The sequence below is a fragment of the Pseudomyrmex gracilis genome, unplaced genomic scaffold (genome assembly GCF_002006095.1).
Source record: "Pseudomyrmex gracilis isolate BER0280 unplaced genomic scaffold, ASM200609v1 scaffold_6, whole genome shotgun sequence".
NCBI lineage: Eukaryota > Metazoa > Arthropoda > Insecta > Hymenoptera > Formicidae > Pseudomyrmex > Pseudomyrmex gracilis.
The window spans coordinates 479,715-499,833 of record NW_018020590.1 but is presented as its reverse complement, the minus strand read 5'-3'; the positions used below and the strand labels follow the sequence as shown (position 1 = coordinate 499,833).

Below are 20,119 nucleotides of genomic sequence, written 5' to 3'. Positions count from 1 at the left end.
CACGTTAATTTTCGTCAAAGTCCACATTTATCTCGCGAATCTTCTCGAAAGTAACTACGTCGCGACGATATATTGTGTCGTAATTTTTAACAAATGTTTCGAGGGATTAAATTCACCAAGTAGATATTTGAGTTCGATGCCTGCGAACTACGTTCGCGAAACTTATCACGCTCACCACGTAAGTTGAGCGATCCTAATTAGCAACGCCGTCAAGATTCTCGTTCGAGTTTCCAGAGGGAAATGCGCGTCGCGAGCTCAACGACGGCGTCTCGAGACTCGTTTTCGCGCGGCCGCAATAGAAGGAGACAGAGAAGCTTGGTCTCTCTCTGTGAGAGATGCCCGATCCCGATAACAGCTGCCTACACCGCCATCCGTGATTACTTCACGAGGCGATGGCGATCTCTCTAGCTACTTGGAATAAACGTTATCCCTTTACCATCGCGAGAAGCTATAAAAAGAGACTACCTGAAATCGTTGCATGCTGCCAAGCGCGATTCAATTTATGCCGCCCCCGCTCTCGCAAAGTTATATTCCACTCGTATTCCATTCTGTGTGTGTGCCCCCGTGCGCGTGGAAAATAATTTTTATACTTTCCGTAATACGCAGCAGAGCGACGTGCAGATTCGCGATATACAAACGCGTTGCGAGTTCCTCCCCGACATTTATATACATCCAAGACATTATCCCGCGCATTAGTATTTCAGATGGAAAATTGGTTCATTAGGATGCTTGTGTAAACTTGTTAGCGTGAGAAGGGGTCGTAAACGCGGGGTTGAACGAGCCGAGGGACACGCAATGTCTGCTATTCAAAGTCTCTAAATGCCGTCGTGAAACAACGTTACACACCGCCGCCAATCGAGATAAGAAATTTGCACATTGTCATAGATACACAATCGTTAATTAATTTTGCGAGAAACCGCTGCCCCCTCTTTGACGTACGCGGAGAGAGATTTATCGTAGAGAACACTTCGCGGGACACACAGAGCCGGCGCGGCGCGTATCTCGCCAAGTAGTTACGCCGTGTTACGCCGCGCCTTAGTAAGTAGTAATAACTGTCGATCGCTCGAACGCGCAAACAGCGTTCGACCCGGAAACGGTCGAAGTTTTCTTTCTTTCTCTTTGCTTTCCGATTTTTCCCGATATTGCTGCGCTATCGTGCGAAAGTAATAGTTTCGTTTGATCAAGTGCCGATCTTCTTTTAATGCCGATTAAATGTTAATTGAAAAATGTAACAACTTTGTATACGTGATGATCAACAGATTCTGAACGCGAAGATTCACATGCCACGTCGGATTCGACGAAGAAAACGATGTGGCTCGAGGTGCGACGATTTTATCGAGTTTATAGTCTTTTGCACTTTCTAGATATCATGTAAGACATGTATATATGCACCCCTCGACGTTCGCTCCAGGCATTAAGACGCTCGTCGCCGTCGTCGCACGCATTGACGTGGTGGTGAGTTTTTTATTTCCGCGAGGAGAGTGCGCAACAATGGCTGTCGCGTCGTGAAATAACAAGAGCCTCTACGAGTTTTGAGGAAACAACGCTTGGAAAATTCTCGCGGAAACATTTCAGTTTCGCTTATTTTCACGGCTCGAAAGAACCGCTCGAATGTCCGCCTTTTGTTGTTCCCTTCTTCGCGCGGTAAACTTTTCGTCGATAATGATTCGCCGCACACGTGAGCGATATATTTACGGCTTCGCGCGCGTTACAACTTTAATACAATATGTTAAAGTCGGTTTCTCTCTCTTTCTCTCGCGGCTTCCCTGCTTTTCCGGGAGGACGCGCATTATCGAGGAAAATATTCAAGTTCCGCCGAAACTACTTTGCTGCCTCTTTGAATCCGTCACGTCTGTGTGCGTTCTTTGATCGAATTTTATACGCTTGAAAATTTCATTTGCGACACTCGCAAATTGTCGCAGAATTATCGCGGCGACATTGAAGCACGAGTGTTCTTTTTAACGGCACACCTCCGGTAATCGGTGTATAACGTTGCATCTCGTGTAAATGTTCTATTCTATAAATTGTTATGTCGTGAAAATCGCGATAGGAAAACATACCACACGTACAGGACGCACTTCACACATGGAAAAAAAAAAAAAAAAAAAAAAACAAGAAAAACAAAAAAATGGATAAGATGATAGCGCCATCCTCGCGCTTTGATAACATTTTAACTCGTGAATTGCGGAATTCGCGCGCGTTTCGAATATTGCCGACTCCGCGGCGAGGATACGTGAAAAGAGAATGATGGAAGGAAGGAAACGCAACGAGTGGCGAGGAGAAAGAAGAGGAAGGGAAGGTTTGAGACCGCGCACAATGCATAAAAGTAAACGTGCTGAGCGTGAATATAGTGGCGGAGTGTGATATTCACGATATGTATGCACGACTGGTCACAACTCAGCACGTATACGAAACATTTATCAGCCCGTTGTGTGTGACGTTTACTAGTCCACGCGTTTTCCTCAGTTATCGTTCCGAATGCCGTTTCGCCAAATCGATACAATTATTTGCGACCCGATTTACGGACCGCAAGTGTCCCAAGTGCTCGCCAAATTAACGTCTGATTAAAAAAAAAAAAAAAAGATCTCGGTGAATTGTTTGTGAGGCTTAATTGAATTTCTGGAATCTTTTGAGATCCTACACACACACAGTTGCTCTTCTGATAATAATAACTTAACATCTTTTGCGTTTTGACTCTACTCTCGGAAAGCTTCGAAGTCAGAGTTGAAAGCGATTCAAAGAGAAAGATAAGAAGCCTTGATAAAAATAACATAGGAAAAATTCGCGAATAATGAAAAGAGGTCTGCGAAATGATTGATATACCGACTTATTGACGGGAGACATTTAAATAATGCAACAGTTGCATCTTTTTACGTTACACGATTGACCGATGCAAAATGTGCCAGTGGTTGTAGCAACGTATTGATCAGCCACGCCGACGCTACTTCCGTTAATGCAGACACACACCGAGAGAGAGAGAGAGAGAGAGAGAACACCGATACCGAAATTCTCCATGTTACACATGGACCATTAATACTAGACGTATGGCATTCCATTTACTATATTCCGAGATGCCTATCCAGACGACGATGAAGGCAATCGCGGCGTTATGATATCTATTCGCTCCATCGATCACCGTTAAATTACCTGCCATCGGGAGAAACTTCATTTAACGACAGAAATCAAAACCGCGAAAGTTGTTTAAAAAAATAATCACACGTTTGCGCGCAGCTTTTGCGTAGGTATGAAAATGACAATTTACTAGGATACAATGTAACCCTACACCCACACACGTGAACGTTAATTGTATATTGTCCTGTCGAACAAGCGTCAATATTAACATTTCACTCATGCTGTAAATTCGAAGCATCTATAAATTTTGCAATACTCATTATTGCATTCGCACAACAATTGAATATCAATTATGTATGTTTAACAGTTTGCACTTCGCGTTCTACATTTTCGTTTTAAGTTAGGCGGACCGCATTAATTGTGACGCACGTTAAAGATAACGAACGTATCATTTAATGGGATGTGTTCTCGCGCGCATTGCGGTATAAATTTGCGGGATCGCGCGCAATAGAGCACAAATATACGGGGGTGTACGAGCGGGGGTGTGCTCGCACGCGCACGTGTGTGTGTGTGTGTGTGTGTGTGTGTACTACGCGCATCACAATGAAATTCTCTTTTATCGATATTTTTCTCTTTACCCTGTAGTTGACCGGCTATCGCTCGTGCCGCGAACCGATTGCTTTTTAAAAAATGCAAAAGCCCGCCCGAGAACGGCTCGATGCCGTAAACGGGCCAAATGGAAAATAACGCGGACATGATACAGGCCGCCATGTGCATTTTTCGGACCGGGCTAATTTCTCAGATTACGAAAGAGCGCTTGCTCCGCGAGCTTTATTGAATATCTATTTTCGTGGCGCTAACTACGGCAATGAAAGGAGGTTTTTGCGAGAACCTTCCTTTGACATGTTTTAAGGAAGAAAATACATGTGTACATGAAAAGTACACATCTATGAAAAAGTAACCGCGTTTCTTTTTAAATTTGATCCGTTTATTCTGAGATCGTTTATATTCCGTATAAAGTTCTGTGGAGGATATTCGAGATTTTTACACGATAAATATGTTCGTTATATTTTTTGCGACAATTGCGCGTATCCGTTTACTTGTCGAGACACTACTCTGTTTGTTTCTTTATATATTTATCTTTTGTCGCAAGTTTCGCGCGTCTTTGATCGAGGATCGAGCGATCTTTCTTTCCGATTATTAGCGTTAATCTGTCGGTAACACTGAACTCCTCTAAAATCTACACTGGAAAGTATAAGAGTGAATAGACTTACGTGTCGAAAATTGAAGATTGCCATTTGTCCGATATAGGCTGTGGATCTGTCTCATTCGCGCCAACTGCATCCGTCTCTCTCACACTCGCTGAATATCGTCCCACGGTGAACATAAATGCGAATATGATCGCAGACCATTTTGTTCCCAAAATTTTATAGACTATATTATGTATCGGCTCTTGTTCGGCGAGCTCGTAAAGTTTTCCAATAAAAAGTTTTCAAAAAATAACAAGAACTTTCTTATCACAAATAAATTACGTATAAATAATATAATCTATTCACATACTGTGTTAAAGTTACGTTAAATCGACTTATTTTAACATATGTATTCTGGTATTTAAATAAAATATGATTGTATAAATAATACATGACACATGTTCGAGAGAATGCTGTGTGATTGGTTGGTTTGCCTGCTGCCTAAGTTTATTTGTGTAGAGTTCCTTTGGCTCTCTTTGAAGTTCAATGGTCGGTATTGTCGATAATCTAGGACGGACAGTTTCTCACATGTGTAAAGAGAATGAAACGCGATAAGAAGCGCCATCTAGTGGATCGAGGATAAACTAAGTTACTAACACGTTCTTGCAAAATTCAACAGTGGCCTCGTTTTCTTCTGAAATAAAGTGTAACTGTTTTCAATGAAAAGAACATGTTTCTCATATTCCAATTATAATTTACGTGAACTTGTAATTATTATATAAATAATTACGAATATGTAAATTTACATATGTTTCGCTTTCTCTCTTATGCTTTATGTCGTCACTTTTTATCATGTTGCGTTTATCGTAAATACGATAACAGGTGATTACGGCGATTTTAAATGTTTACTTATCGCGTTTCGAGCTTTGTGCGCGATAATCGAGATTTCGATTCGAACGTTCGCGAAAATCTGTATCGCGCGTCTGCGCGTGGGAGCGTATTGGCGTCACGAAATACTTTCAAATCGATAACGACGTCATGACGTATCGTGGCCGAGTGATTCGGTGTGCTCGGACAAATATATACATCGACACAATGACGTGTCAAGCGATATTGACACATTACTATCATTTTTATTTGACCATACAAGTGAATCAAGTAATGCGAAAATATTGTAGCTGATAAATTATCAGATATCGTATTCGTTTACCACTAGCGGAGATTTGATCGTGCCAGGAACAGACAGTTCCGAGAGCGCCGTCACTCCGAATGGCGTTCGAATGGGCAAAAGCACCGAAAGGCACACATCGGCAACTAGTTACGTCGTCGCGCGGCCAATCAGCTGCCGCCGGCGCTTACCACGTGATCGGAAAGATCGAAATGGCGGACGTATCGGGACGCAGGATCCCGTGCATAGACGAAGGACGATAAACCTGGGTAAAAGACCCGTCATCCGTGTCATAGGTGACCGTGTGTCAATTCCCGCGACGGGTGAGTGAGCTATTGCGCGTGGGTAGCCGTGGAGGGAGAATCGCGGCGATTTGGGGCGCGTCGCGAACAGGCCGGTGTGCGGGGAACAACCATCGACAGAACCTCTCCGATCGACGCGTGTTTACCGAAGTGTCAACCCGCCCGTATTGCACGCGCGCGTGTCTGGTAATCGGCTGTTCTTCCCGGACCGTTCGGGTCGAGAGGAACAAAAACACGATCGGGACGCGGTGCGGCAACAGTGAAGCGATCATTTGCGTTACTGATCTCGATTTTCGGTGCGCTCTTGCAAGTGAAAGACCGATCTCCGCAAGAAAGAGAGAGAGAAAGAGAGGGAGTGAGTGAGAAGGATCCGCGCGAGCCTGTGACTCGGGAAGCGGATGCGAAAGGGAGAAAGAGATCGCAGTTAGATCTGGTGGACGGACAGCGATCGTTTCACGTGGTGGAGGGCTCCTGGCCCCGCGGCAACATGCGCGCGGACTCGTTGGTTCCAGTGGATGATACGTCGCGACATGTATCTCAACGACAAAGGAGGTAAAACACACGGCTCGCAAAAAGTATCGCAAGGCCGAGCGCCTTCTCGATTACCCAGCGCGCTTATGCATGCACGAGAACGAGAAACGCACGCACACGTCTCGCAACGATGCATTCCTTCGCGGTGATATCGCTCCGTGGTGTCTCGCGATTATCTCTGTCCGAGAAATTCTTTAAGCTCCGTTCTCTTTAGCGTGTTGACGTTCTCATGGATCACCTCGCCGTGGTCCATGACCCGCCAACTTTGCGCGAGTAAAATCGAATAACGTTGTTGTTTTGTTCAGGAACTGTTAGTCAATCTAATTCCAAGCGCCCTGACTTTTTGGACGAACGATCATTGTATTCGCGAGATCGCACGTCGCTTTTCGTCTTTCTGTGTGTATTCTACGCGTGCGATCAAATTTGTTGTCGTTCGATCCGCCGACAGTTTTCTGGCCGAACGTTTGTATTCTTGCGGTGTCTTGTTCGCGACGGAGAGAGAGACAGAGAAAGAGAGCGGTTTATTTGTGCGCATGAATCCGTCGGAAAAACATTCGGGGGTAAAAATGAGTTATTTTTACTTGCGGCCACACATCGAGTTTCCGCAGCAAAACATGCACATGATTGTATACATGCATACATGTATATATGCGTCACATTCAGTGAGTCAATGAAATTCTCAGTTGTCAGTAGATTGCGCGAGAGAGGAAGAAAGAGGGAGAAAAGAAGAAAAAGATAACACTGATAAAAATGATCAGAAAGTTCAATTATACTTATCTGTGTCTTGACTTTTAATAAACTGTCTTTACTTATGTCTTTCACATACAATTCCATCTTGACATTATTGCTTATTTATCAAAATAGAAATGCACATGTTCTATTTTTGTTACGTCTCAGACCGAGAGGTTATATACAAAATCAGTATTGTATTAATGTATTTAATTCCTTTCCTGTGTAACGAGTTCTTTTTCAAATATGATTGTATTGGGAAATTTAATGAAATACTGACCTGTGTTATATATCACTATTAAAGATTATTTCAAATAATACTTTTGCACGCACAACCCAATGTGTTTATTTTCTTTGTTTATAGAATTTTGCATTTTTTCTATTTCTTGTATTCACTTGATCATGTAATTTTCTTTTTCCAGATAGAACAGTTTTCTGACTTAGAAAACACCTTGTAATAAGCGGAAATGACACAATCACAACTGTAAACTGTTGCAATAAATATGCTAAAATACTCAGAAAGAGGATAAGAATATTTACTGTAGGCTGAGGATCTTGGACTTTTGTCAGAAAAAAATAAGGAAACAAAGTTACTGCCTATTAACAATAGCACATCTTGTCATCTGTTTAGTGAACGTTGTGATAATAAGTAATTGGCTGTCACAAAGATTTCAATGTCAGTCGAGTATTAAACGCATAATGTTCAACTGAGATAGCCTATCTTCTACTAATTGTAAAAATACTCTAACTTCTAATGAACAAATCAGGAACAAGGACCTAGAAGAAATTGACTGAATATATCAATCTAAAAAAGGAATAACGTATATAAAAAGATTCCACTTTCTGATTCTATTTTATTATACTGTAATAACTATACTAACCAACAAGCCAGAATACTCTGCGTATTATTCTGTCATATAAATCGTTTTATTCTATGAAAAGAAAGACTTGAACATATAATTTGGAAGAATTTTACAATTTCTTATTAATATGCTTTATGACCAGAAGAGATACCTGCAAAGTTTTATTTTGTCACAGATTTATCTTTAATTAAAATTTTGAACGATATATAAATATACAAGGAAAAGTTGATTATCTCTTGACAAGTGAGGGCAAGAAACAAAGCTAAACAATCCAAACTCTATCGAAAATACAACGTAACTCTGTATATGTAAACAAACACTGATGTCATATATATTTGTGCAAGTTAGTGGAACAAAATGTATAATAATTACTTTAACCGCTCGAATCAGTGGTTGTGTATAACGAATAAACAAGAAGAAGGAAATATAACATATTTGAAATACTGTATAGATGATAGAGGACGTGCGTGCTAACCCTCTAAAGTACAAGGTATGTTGCTAAGTTGAAGCAATTTATTCTTACGTACAGAATGGAATACTTTATATCCTTGTGTTGTTGTGATTTCAGGGTTAAAAATGGACAACAGTGGATCTGGAGTAGTGCAGGTATTTGTGGGTGAATGGAGCCCTGAATATGAAGCATTGTCAATTAAAGCCACGAAGCAGACCTCATCGGCCGAGATAGTGGAGTGTATCATCGAGAGACTTGGGCTGGCCGATATTTCTGCTTCGAATGGCTACGAGTTGGCAGAAGTAGTGGGAAATTCTGTTGGGCAGGAGTGCAAGGAAAGAAGACTTGGCCCTACCGAGTGTCCCGTGGCACTAATGTTATTGTGGCCAAAAAATGACACTCAACAGGAATATTACAGGTTCATTGCGTTTTGATATAATACTAATATTTTATATTGAGATTGTCCAAGTTTTGCAATGGTTTCTTACAAAACAATTTCTGTTATTTTAATTTTTAGATTTTATCTACGAAAGAAGCAACCAGACTATTTATGGTCTGACAGCAGATTTCCCATGGACCCTCAACTCTTAAAAGATTATTTCAATAGATTCCTTTATCAACCACGCGACAAGGAGTATCCGGATCTCTGTCAGCTTCCAGATCTGAATGAGCAAACATTGTTAGACAATCTGAGGGCCAGGTTTCTAGCTGGCAACATATATACTTATGTTGGCAGCATACTGATCGCATTAAATCCATTCAAGTTTTATCCCATCTACAATCCGAAATACGTGAAGTTGTATCAAAATAGAAGATTAGGACCGGACATACCGCCACACATATTTGCCATAGCCGATGCAGCCTATCATTGTATGCTGAAAGAGAAGAAGAATCAGTGTATCGTTATTAGTGGAGAAAGCGGTTCTGGTAAAACGGAATCGACGAATTTTTTGTTGCATCATCTGACGGCACTCAGCCAGAAAGGTTCGCACGGTAGCGGAGTGGAACAGACGATACTCAGCGCCGGGCCTGTTTTGGAAGCATTCGGCAATGCGAAAACGGCGCATAATAACAACAGCAGTCGCTTTGGCAAATTTATCCAAGTAAATTACAAGGAAAATGGAATGGTCCACGGGTATGTTTCGTATCATTAATACATGCAAAATATAAAACAGGACTATTTCCGATTAACTTAATCTATTGTTTATTTTATTGGAACCAATTGACACTCGATAAGTTGATTAAGTTAATCGAAAATGATCATAAAAACTGATCATAATTTTCTGATTACGAAGTATAGAGTGTAGATAATCATCTAAATGATTATTTTACAGTGCTGTAGTTCAGAAGTATCTATTGGAGAAATCAAGGATCGTCTCTCAAGGACGAAATGAGAGGAATTACCATGTATTTTATTATCTATTAGCGGGTGCAAGCGAACAAGAAAAACAACTGTTGCACTTGGAGAGTTGCGATCGGTATAATTACTTGAATAAAAGCGGTTGTTACGGGTTGGAAAATATTGACGAGAAGCACGAGTTCTCGAGATTAAAACAGTCAATGGAGATGGTGGGTTTCACGCCGGAAAAGCAGAGACGATTGTTCGCGGTTCTGTCGGCAGTTCTTCTGCTGGGTAATTTGCTAGGAAATTTAAAAAAATTTTTCCGTATCGACAAACATATTATCGATAACTCTATTTTCTATTTAGGTAATGTTGAGTTTCAACCGAGAAAATCATATCATCATCACGATGAGGCTGTGGGTGTTAAAAATCCCGAAGTGGTTGCACTGATATCAGAGCTTCTTAGAGTAAAGCAAGAAACTCTGTTGGCTGCACTCACTGCCAAACGTGCAAGAGCTTCCGGGGAGACTCTGGTTATTAATTATAGACTTCCCGAAGCGATTGCGGCACGTGATGCCATGGCAAAGTGTTTGTACGGAGCTTTATTCGATTGGATTGTGCTGCAGGTATTAAAAGTTTATTATTTACGAAAAGTACATAGTTATCTCACATCACGAATACGAAATAACATCGTGTTACGCGCTATTTTCGAATCAGGTGAATCATGCATTGCTTTCGAAAAAGGATACTCTCCGAGATCATCAAGGTAATAGTATAGGCGTATTGGACATATTTGGTTTTGAGGATTTCAAGACGTGTAACAGTTTCGAGCAACTGTGTATTAATTATGCGAACGAACAGCTTCAACATTATTTCAATCAACATGTTTTTCAATACGAACAACGAGAATACAGAAAACAGGGGATTAGATGGACGGACATAGGATACAGTGACAACTCTGGATGTCTCAATCTTATCGAAGGAAAACCGAACGGCCTCTTGTGTCTTCTTGACGATCAGTGCAAGTCGGTATTGTTTGAATACGTTTCTATGTTTGTGTGAGATATGCGACATTTTTCGAATGTTCCATTCTATTTCGCAGCTTTCCTGGTGCAACGAACGAGACGTTGCTGCAAAAATTCAATACCGTGCACAAAGATAATCCTTTCTACGAGGCGCCGCAACGCCGAGAGGCGGCATTTGTTGTACGACATTATGCCGGCGCAGTTAAATATCAAGCTGCCAATATGCGGGAAAAGAATCTAGACTTGATGAGGCCCGACGGTGTAGTTGGAGTGCTGAAGAATTCTTCTCTCGCGTTTGTGCGCGAGTTGGTCGGCGCTGATCCGGTCGCTGTGTTCAGATGGGCTATACTGAGAGCTTTCTTTCGCGCGCATTTTGCATTTCAGGAAGCTGGTCGAGCGCACAGACACGGTAGAGGTAAGTACATTAAATTGCAACGTTTAAACGTTACATTGCGTAGAATGTAATGTGCAAACACTTATAAAAAACTATATTTCTTTCAGTGGATGGCAACAAGACGTCTGTGCAAAATAGGTATAGGACACCCAACGAAACGTTGATAAGGTAACACTTGAACTTTTTATTTTCTGATCAATTAATATTTAGATATTTATAACAATAATAAGAAAAAGTATTAGGTTGTTACACGTGAAGTGGCTAATATAATGTGATTTTACTTTGTAGTTTGAAGTTTTATTACAAAATTCGCCATTTTATTTGGAACAATCTAAGATTAAATGCTTCCATATGTAACACGTACCTATAACAAAGCAAATATATTAGCATTGAGAACTGTAAGAAAAAAGTGCTGATGTCGTTGCGCTTGTCTCTTGAGTATGTTTGATCTGTATAATGTGTCTCATCTACGAAGAATGAACTTAACGTTTGCGTCAATAATACATGCATCGCGCGCTCAACCAAGAGTTTTGGTGTTTATACATATATATAAACTAAGACAACTTGTTATTGTATTTATATTGGCCATGTCTTTTGTCCCTTTGTAGCCATCTTGTGACGTTGTCGGCTGTCAATCTAACTATTAACCGAATTGCGTAAGTGGTCTTTTGATCCACTGTATGTGTAATTCTGGCAAATGTTACATTTTGTTAACTACGTCTTTTGTCCCCATGGATTTACAACAAGCAATTTACATGTCACTGTAATAATGTCGATTTGAGAACAGAATAATTTTACATATAAGATATTTATCCAAACTCTAAAGTAAATTTGTAAATCCATATACTTCTTTTGCTCCAGTTTGTGTGTCTACAGATTTTATTTAGATTTATGTTTGCACTTCTCTCGCATTATAGTCGTACCTAGAATGCAATTTTCATATGACATTCGCTATACATTACAGTTACATATTTTATACTATTTTTACAATGGTCTTCTTGCTATTGTTCTCTGGAGCATGATTCATGACGCAAAAAAACTAAGTTTTCTCCTAAGTCACATGTCATTCATCTCGGTCTTTCTTCTTTTGTATTTACAAATCATTCATCAATCGATGAGACATTTTCCGACATCATGTATAAAGCTCGGTACAAGCGGCTGAAAAAAAAAAAATGAATTAAAAAAAAAAAAAAAAAAAAAAAAAAAAAAATCAGTGCCCTTAATGTAAACAATAATTAAATTAATTATATCGTCGGTTGACGAAATATATCTAAGGAATAGAAAATTTTTCAGTTCACACAAACATACCCGTCCACCAAGTTATCAGAAGCAGCGCAGTGTATGCTTATCACCGGCCACTACTCCTTCCGCAACCACATTATCTTCTATACAAAATGAAAACAACGACAATATAAACAACAATCGTTTATCATGGCCACAATTTAGAAACATTAATCAAACGCAACATCCGTCAAACGTTACGTCAACGAAGGGCGGTTACATAGCACGGGGCAGGGAAGATCAGCCCTATAGTAATAATAAATTCAGACGAGATACTCACACACCGCTAGAGAGGGTGCTTCCAAAAGACGAAGCAAACGTCATGGAACGCGCTAATCAAATTGTCATGTATGTAAAAACAACACCCGTTTATTTATTTGATATTCAGTTAATAATGTAACTTATAAGCTACAAGAGAGATTATCGCTCTTCACGCAACCCAAGATTAGTACGTGCTCGATAGCAATTCAGGATGGTGATGGGTTTCTGTAGGTAATAGCATTTTCGCGTAGATTTTAACACGCAAAACTCTGTACCGTGGCTTTATCTATTTCTCCTAATTTCTCTGACAACATACTGCTGCATAATTTTGATTAAAACATCCTACATCATGTATCTCTCTGTCTTTTTCTATCATTTGTCATTAGATTTATCCTTCATTCTTGAAGTTGATTATTCACTCGACTCTGCTGCATGCTGAATGTTTTGCTATAATTTCTTCTTACAAAAAGGATTTCTAAATGTAACAAATATCTACAGTAAATATTTACTTGGAATATTTACCGTAGTTGTAGATTATAGATCACAATTATAGATAATTATAGATAATTTATACGATACACATATAGTTTTGATATCATAAAAAAAATTCTGCATTAATATCTTACTATTATCATACTATAACATTTATCTAATAGATTATTTCGTAATTCTTTCTTCTTTGTACACAATTATCAAGTTTGATAATTTATGAGATATTGCTATTTATACAAATAAGAATGGGGAAAATAAAATACAAATAACAGTAATAGGAGAAGAAATATTCACAATGCGAAATGACATTGTTACGCAGTGTAGCTTGGAAATGGTTACAGGAAAAACAAGTCATTTCGGCCGAGGGAACGTGGCAAGAAAGGTTTGAAAAATCTACAAACTGTGAAGACACTCGCCGGAAGAACTCAGAGTTACGGTACCGGACCGGGAAAAGCCAGAAAACAGCCTATGACCGTGTCCGCCCAGTTTCAGCAGAGCTTGCACAGTCTGATGGACACCTTGAATCAAGCTAATCCCTTCTTCATCAGGTGCATCAAGAGCAACGCCAATAAAGTGCCGAACGAGTTCGACGAAGAGACAGTGCAACGACAACTGCGCTACACAGGAATGTTGGAAACGGTCAGAATAAGGCAGGCCGGCTTCAACGTGCGATTGACGTACGAAGAATTTATACAGCTCTATCGAATGTTACTGCCCAAAGGTCTTCTGAGCTCGCAATCGGACGTGAGGGATTTTCTACTGACGCTTAATCTCAACAGAGATAATTATCAACTGGGCACTACTAAGGTTTTTCTTCGGGAATCCGAAAAAATCAAACTGGATATCGAGCTTCATCAGCAGATCATAACGAGCATTACCACCATACAAAAGTGGTTCCGCGCCTGTCTGGAAAGGAGAAAATTCCTCAGACTGAAAAACGCCGTTGTCCAAATACAATCCTTCTGGAGAATGGTCGCCGCGCAGCGACTGACTCAGGTTCTCCGCGCGAGGAACGAGGCCGCGTTGCACATACAAACCTTCTGGAGAATGTACAAGCAACACAGCTGGTTTAAAAAGCTGAAATCGTGCGTTATCACCTTCCAGGCGTATGTGAGAGGCAATAACGCCAGAAAGAAATTTAATGAATTGAAAAAGCGAAGAAAATCCTTAGCAGATAAGATTCAAGAAGTCAAGGAAACTCAAGAATATAAAGAGCTTACATATGACAAAGTGTGCGCCAAAGATCGAGATAGCGACGAGTAAGTAATGTTTGCGTGATGTAACATAATAAAGATAATGCTTGTATGTGTGTAAAATGAGATATAATTAACGCTTTTATATTATTTTAATATGTAGGTTGTTCACGGAAGATCGAAGTTTGACGGAATATGGCGTGTTGCCCCGGAAAATAGAATCTCAGAATCGGTTCACGTCAGTTAGGTAAATATCAAACTTTACATTTCACGATAGAGAATATTTGCGAGGATTATACATTTTTTTTTTTTTTTTTTTTGCAGGAGCGAAAACGCGCATTGGGATACGAGCGCCGTAGATACCAGTCTATCGTATTCCAAACAAAAGTTCACGCCGAACAAGCGGATTTTGCACGATTCAACGTATTCCGATGAGATTGCAGAACGCAAGAGCAGTCTCGAAAGTCTGACAAGTCTGAGGAGTTACGAATCTCAAGCTAGTATCAACAGTTCCGAGTCGCAGGACAATTCCGGCTCAAAACCCGTGCCGAGCACAAGAACGAAACGCGGCGATCAGTCATCGGTGATCGGATCGAATGTGAACCTGTTGAACGCGTCCAGTCGGCTCTCGAGCAGAAGAACCGACAGCTCGTCAACGGGATACAGCGACGGTGAAATCGAAGGCGAGGCACCGAGCGCCGTGCAAAGTGCTCCACCTGTTTTCAACACGAGTTTACCGTTCACCACTTCTCGTGACATCAAATATCACACGGCTAATGTAAATCAGACGCAGAGTCCGAATTCGGACATCTGGCGTCGCAGAGTAGACTTTTCGCCCAATTACAACGACTACTTTACATCGGCACCTCAAAAAGCGACTGTCACTCGTTCCCCGAATGTTTCTCATTACAAGAACGTGACGGATAGTGTTTTCGAGCACACTCGGCAAGATAAACCGAACGAAGCGGCAAACTACAATGTCAAACTTGACACGAGCGATCGCTTCGCACAAATGGAAAGTTTAGCAAGTGTCAGGCAACAGCGTAGACTTAGCGATAACAGCGTATCTGACGAACGAGCGGAGAATATTTCGTTATCACCGATAAAACGGGTTCAGATGCAACAAGCAGCTGCGAAGAGTGTCAAAGATCCCAGCTTCTTGCGACGACAAAACTCGGAAGGCGATACCGCGAAAGTCGTAGACATTGTAAACGATGACAGCACTTTGAAGTGTACTTTATTGAGAAGATCGCCTCCGAAAGAGAAGAACTCCCGTACGAAAGAGAAACACGAGCCGGACGTGCCGGTGAGGAGCGCGAGACGAAACAGACCCTCGCGAGAAGTTCAGTGTCGATCTATGGGCGAGAGCGTAGGAGCCGAGGCGAACGCCGAAACGCGAAATCTGCTTCTCAGCACGATTAAAGAAAGTGACATGAACAAATCGGCAACCGTATGGTCGCGGAAGGAGCCTCCCCATGAAACCACATCCAGATCCGTGACAGATTGGCCCATAAATAAGAACGAAGCTAAGGGACAGCAACCGTGCGGTAAACGCATGAGATCCAACGCGATAACGACTCTCGAGCTGCGGAGAAGAAATTCTGATCCGGCCACAAAGATTTCGGGTCTGAGCGAAGATAAAAGTGGAACGGACACCAATCCGAACGACCTGAAACTCGCGCCCGGCATGAATCTTCTCGAATGGAAAGGTAATAATCTGTTTACTCTGGCCGGTCATCGTTTTCGAAAAGTGGCGAGGTTCGCGAAGGACGACGTTTGCGTGTGTTGTCATGAGAAAATGGACGCTTTCGTGACACAAGGTTACAAATGCGTCGATTGCAAACAACTGTATCACGTCAAGTGCATTCAGAACGGAGGTGTGTTGAAAATGCCGTGTTTGTTCGCCAACACGCCAAATCGACGAAAAAATCGAAAACCACCGCGTACACCGTACGACACCACGAAACAAACGGTCGCATCCAAGTTCAGCTTAACCGGTACGTCGGCCTTCTCCGACAGCACGGACAAAATTATATCCGACGCTAAGGAGTTGGCGCTAATGCAGGAATTTATCACCAAAAAGATCTACATAATGGAGGGTCAAGAAGAGGGACGGAAGCCGAGCGAGGTGGATCACGTTTTCAAGCAAGCACTTAGAAAGTTCAAAGAAGATCTAGTGATTACGTACAGTGTCGCCATTCAGCAAGGTGTAGAGGGTAACATCAAATACACCGATCTGATCGCTAATTTTCTACACGTTATGGAAACTGTTTGCAAGCAGGAGAACACAAGGGAGGACTTTCCCGTAACGATGGGCGTGAATGCGTTCAGAGGCTTTATGAATGAATTCATGACAATCGTTAAAACCGAAGCTCCCGATAAGCAGAGCAGGAGTAAGCGAAAAAAGGAGAAGAAACGAAAGCAGGAGGAACCCATACGACACGGCAGTCACATGTTCCAGTTGACTATCATCAACATACCCACTGCTTGCGAACTCTGCAATTCTTTCTTCATGTGGCCTATCGAGCGAGGGCTTGTTTGTCAAAGTAAGTCGTTTGTTTGAATTGCAAACTTTAATAAACTTAATTGTAATTATGAGTCAATTTTCGGAGAGATTTACGGTTTTTTTGTTATTAAAAAGTTGATAGAAATACTTAAAAAATATTGTTTTAAAAATTTCTTAAATTCTGTCAAAACTAAAATTTACAAAAATATGTATAATGCAAAACAAAGTTAGATAAATAAATAACGACAGTCATAACACACTAAAAAAGGTTAACGTCGCTCGTTGTTAATTAAAACGGCATAAATACGTTTATAAAAACATGTTTATTAAAACATAGTATAAACACGTGAGAAACGCATTAGAGATGCATTATTTATAAAACACGTTATAAATATTTTATCAATTGTGAAAAGTTATCTATAAATATGATGGAAAGACAAATATCAAATAATTCCAAAACAGTATTTACATAATATTATATTCTGTTTTTAGATTGCAAATTAACCTGTCACAAGAAATGCTATTCGAAAGCGGCGACGGAATGTGGCAAGGATTGTTCGTTACCCGAAACGAATTCGCGCAAGGTATTTGGTGTACCGTTGTACAATTTGGACTGTGGGGACGGCAAAGTACCGCTCGTGGTGGATCGACTGATCACGACCATTGAGATGCACGGTCTGTACACCGAGGGTATATACAGGAAGAGCGGCGTTAGCTCCAAAGTGAGAGAGCTCAAGATGAAGATGGACGAGGGCGATTTGGAAAAAGTGGATTTCGAGAACTACCAGGTGCACGTATTGGCGGCTGTATTAAAGAGCTTCTTCAGAGACATGCCGGAACCGCTACTGACTTACGAGTATTACGACGACTTCTTGCACGCAGCGAGCCTGACGGATCCGCATGATCGAATTAGCACGCTCTTTGCCATATTGAAGAAATTGCCGAAACCCAATTACGATCTGATGGAACGCCTGATCGTCCATCTCGCGCGAGTGGCGCGACACGAGATGGACAACAGGATGTCGCCGTCGGCTCTGGCCATCGTTTTCGCGCCGTGTATTCTCAGAACGAATCGAACGTTGCCCGCGCAGGATTCTCTTCAGGACGTTGGCAGACAGACCCGTTGTGTCGAGACTATAGTGCAAGAGAAATTGAGAGTCGTTCGAGCGACGTTGGCGGACATAAACACCCTCGAGTCCGCCTGTCAGACAGCGACTCATCGGCTTTCCAGTCTACGATCGTCCAAGATCTTCAGCCCGGAGGAATTGAACGTGGCGGCAGCGAGCGCCGCGGGTCGATCGGGCGCGATGGACCGCGACAGAGATCGAGGAGACGAGGAAGAAGCGCTACTCGTTGATCATATACAAGAGATTCAAAAGGAAAAGGCACTCCTGACGTCCACCTTACCCAGTTTGACCAGAGCTTCTTCGGACGATGATCTCCTTCTCTCGGCCACGGATCTAGACGATGGTTCGCTTGATGATCTTCTTCCTCCTTCCGCTGGTGAGTCCCTTCTGATCCAAATATAATTAGCAATAATAATAAGTCAGAGAGTATAATTTTGTATAACACCTTTTAATGCAGATTTATAAAAATATCTCTGATCCCTACATACGTATAAATGTTAGGCGCTTAGCATATAGATAGATATAGATTTCTAGATTTAAGCAGTCTTTTATTAATCACAGACGGACTAGTAAGGAAGAAAACCGTTCAAAGGCAAAGTTCGGCAGACAATTCGTTTCCAACGATTATCAATGTGGATGACGACATGGTAATGGTATGAGCATCGACCGCATGTAACTTTCAAAATGCGTTCTAGAAGGTCATAGTAATCCGGCTAAGATGGTACGAGATGTGTCTCGCGTTTAAGACACGGAATCAACGACTCCAATCGCTGGGTCTACCAGCGAGTTATTAGCGTTTTCGAGATTTATTAGCGAATTCAATTATATAGATAGTTCTTGTAATTTGTTGACTCCATGTGAAAGTTTAATTGTAAACGACTGAAAGATAATTTTATTTTTTCGTCAGAGAGCTAAGTAGAAATGTCTAAAAAAAAAAAAAAAACTATTTCATGTGTATAATAGGAAAAAGGAAAACACACAACTGCACAAATTTTTAATTTCGCCACATCATTTCACTCGCAATGCATTCCTCTATAAAGACTGTTAAAAGTATTTAGGCGCAAATGTTTTCTCGCCTATAGATCCCAAAAACAAAATTTCATTCAACGCGCCGCTTCGCACTCGAAATGTAAAACATGCAAAAATCTTTTAGACAGTATATTTGAAGAAAAAGCGCACCAGCTTTTATACATGTGTATCACGTATTTTAAGAAATTTCCGCTTCTCGAAATGATGAGGAACTCGTGCCGAATTATTTGTTTTACAAATTTTACGTTTATAAAAAAAAATGTAATTTATTGTGTTGCGTCTCTTGTTGCAATTCTCACGGTATATACATATATATAGATATATATATATATATACACACATATATAAAAACGTTCTTTTTTTCTACGGAGAGAGAAAATCCTTCTAACGTATTGTGTGTAGGATGCGCTGTTCCTTTAGGATTACTTATTTAGCCTTAGTAGATCTGCCGCTTCGAAAACAAAAAAAAAAAACCATCTCTTCCCAAAGGATCTACTTGTCACGGTTCAAGTAGGAATCGATAAGACGATTGCCTTGAATTCCTGCGACGTGGTTTTTTATTATATTGTATTTTGTTATCATATGTCCTATATATGACGATAGTCGAGTTTAGAGCGTTAGGTTTTATAGATGCAGGAGTTTGAGGAAAACGGCCAAGAGAGAGAGAAAGAGGAAACCAAAACATAGTTTGTACATATTATACAATGTAACAATTTCATATATATATTATACATATGTAATAATTTGTTATTATTGTTAAATTTTTGAAAGGGAGACGCGCAATCAACAAGATTTATATTTCTACTGTGCGCGCCTCTCGATATTTGTTGTATAAGTCAAAAAATATCGAGTCTCTATCAATAATTTTTTAATTCTCCTGGATCGGTTTTTACTTAAAGCATCTCTCCTCACGCTCAAACGCACTGCGGACGCGTCTGAGCTCTGCGTGCGTATATACTGTACACGTGTGTTCATACACACAAACATACATAACACACACACGAGTATTTATGTATATAGACGAATTTTTACGCGCCAAACTTTTGTGCTCGGAATTTATCGCATTTCTGTTTTCTTTTTTTAATTTTGTTTTAATTTCATATATATTATATATTCAATGCGTCCTTTGATTTCAATTTTATTTTTCTCACTACTTAACCGCC

The 20,119-nt window shown here is 40.7% G+C and overlaps 1 protein-coding gene across 5 annotated transcripts; it reads left to right on the top strand.

Moving 5' to 3' along the window:
- The first annotated feature begins 5,622 nt into the window (after positions 1-5,622).
- Positions 5,623-19,820, top strand: LOC109858850 (unconventional myosin-IXb-like). 5 transcript variants are annotated; one of them, XM_020436516.1, is made up of 15 exons: positions 5,623-6,284; positions 7,415-8,345; positions 8,424-8,724; positions 8,824-9,441; positions 9,641-9,939; positions 10,015-10,274; positions 10,366-10,673; positions 10,751-11,088; positions 11,175-11,235; positions 12,361-12,696; positions 13,443-14,360; positions 14,458-14,541; positions 14,619-16,840; positions 17,293-18,303; positions 18,489-19,820. In XM_020436516.1, the coding sequence occupies exons 3-15, from the start codon at positions 8,432-8,434 to the stop codon at positions 18,584-18,586; spliced, it is 6,846 nt and encodes a 2,281-aa protein (XP_020292105.1). In that variant the 5' UTR covers positions 5,623-6,284; positions 7,415-8,345; positions 8,424-8,431; the 3' UTR covers positions 18,587-19,820. The 5 variants fall into 5 exon arrangements, with proteins under 5 accessions (XP_020292105.1, XP_020292131.1, XP_020292140.1 ...); XM_020436542.1 differs by lacking the exon at positions 12,361-12,696 and adding an exon at positions 11,676-11,723 and having other exon boundaries at positions 5,624-6,284; XM_020436525.1 differs by lacking the exon at positions 5,623-6,284 and adding an exon at positions 6,326-6,823.
- The last annotated feature ends 299 nt before the right edge of the window (positions 19,821-20,119 follow it).

Bases quoted from the DNA above. Each gene is read 5' to 3' on its own strand.
- LOC109858850 (XM_020436516.1), top strand. From the start codon at position 8,432: ATGGACAACAGTGGATCTGGAGTAGTGCAGGTATTTGTGGGTGAATGG. The intron at 10,275-10,365 runs GTATTAAAAGTT...TTTTCGAATCAG, and splicing joins TCGATTGGATTGTGCTGCAG to GTGAATCATGCATTGCTTTC. The intron at 10,674-10,750 runs GTCGGTATTGTT...TCTATTTCGCAG, and splicing joins CTTCTTGACGATCAGTGCAA to CTTTCCTGGTGCAACGAACG.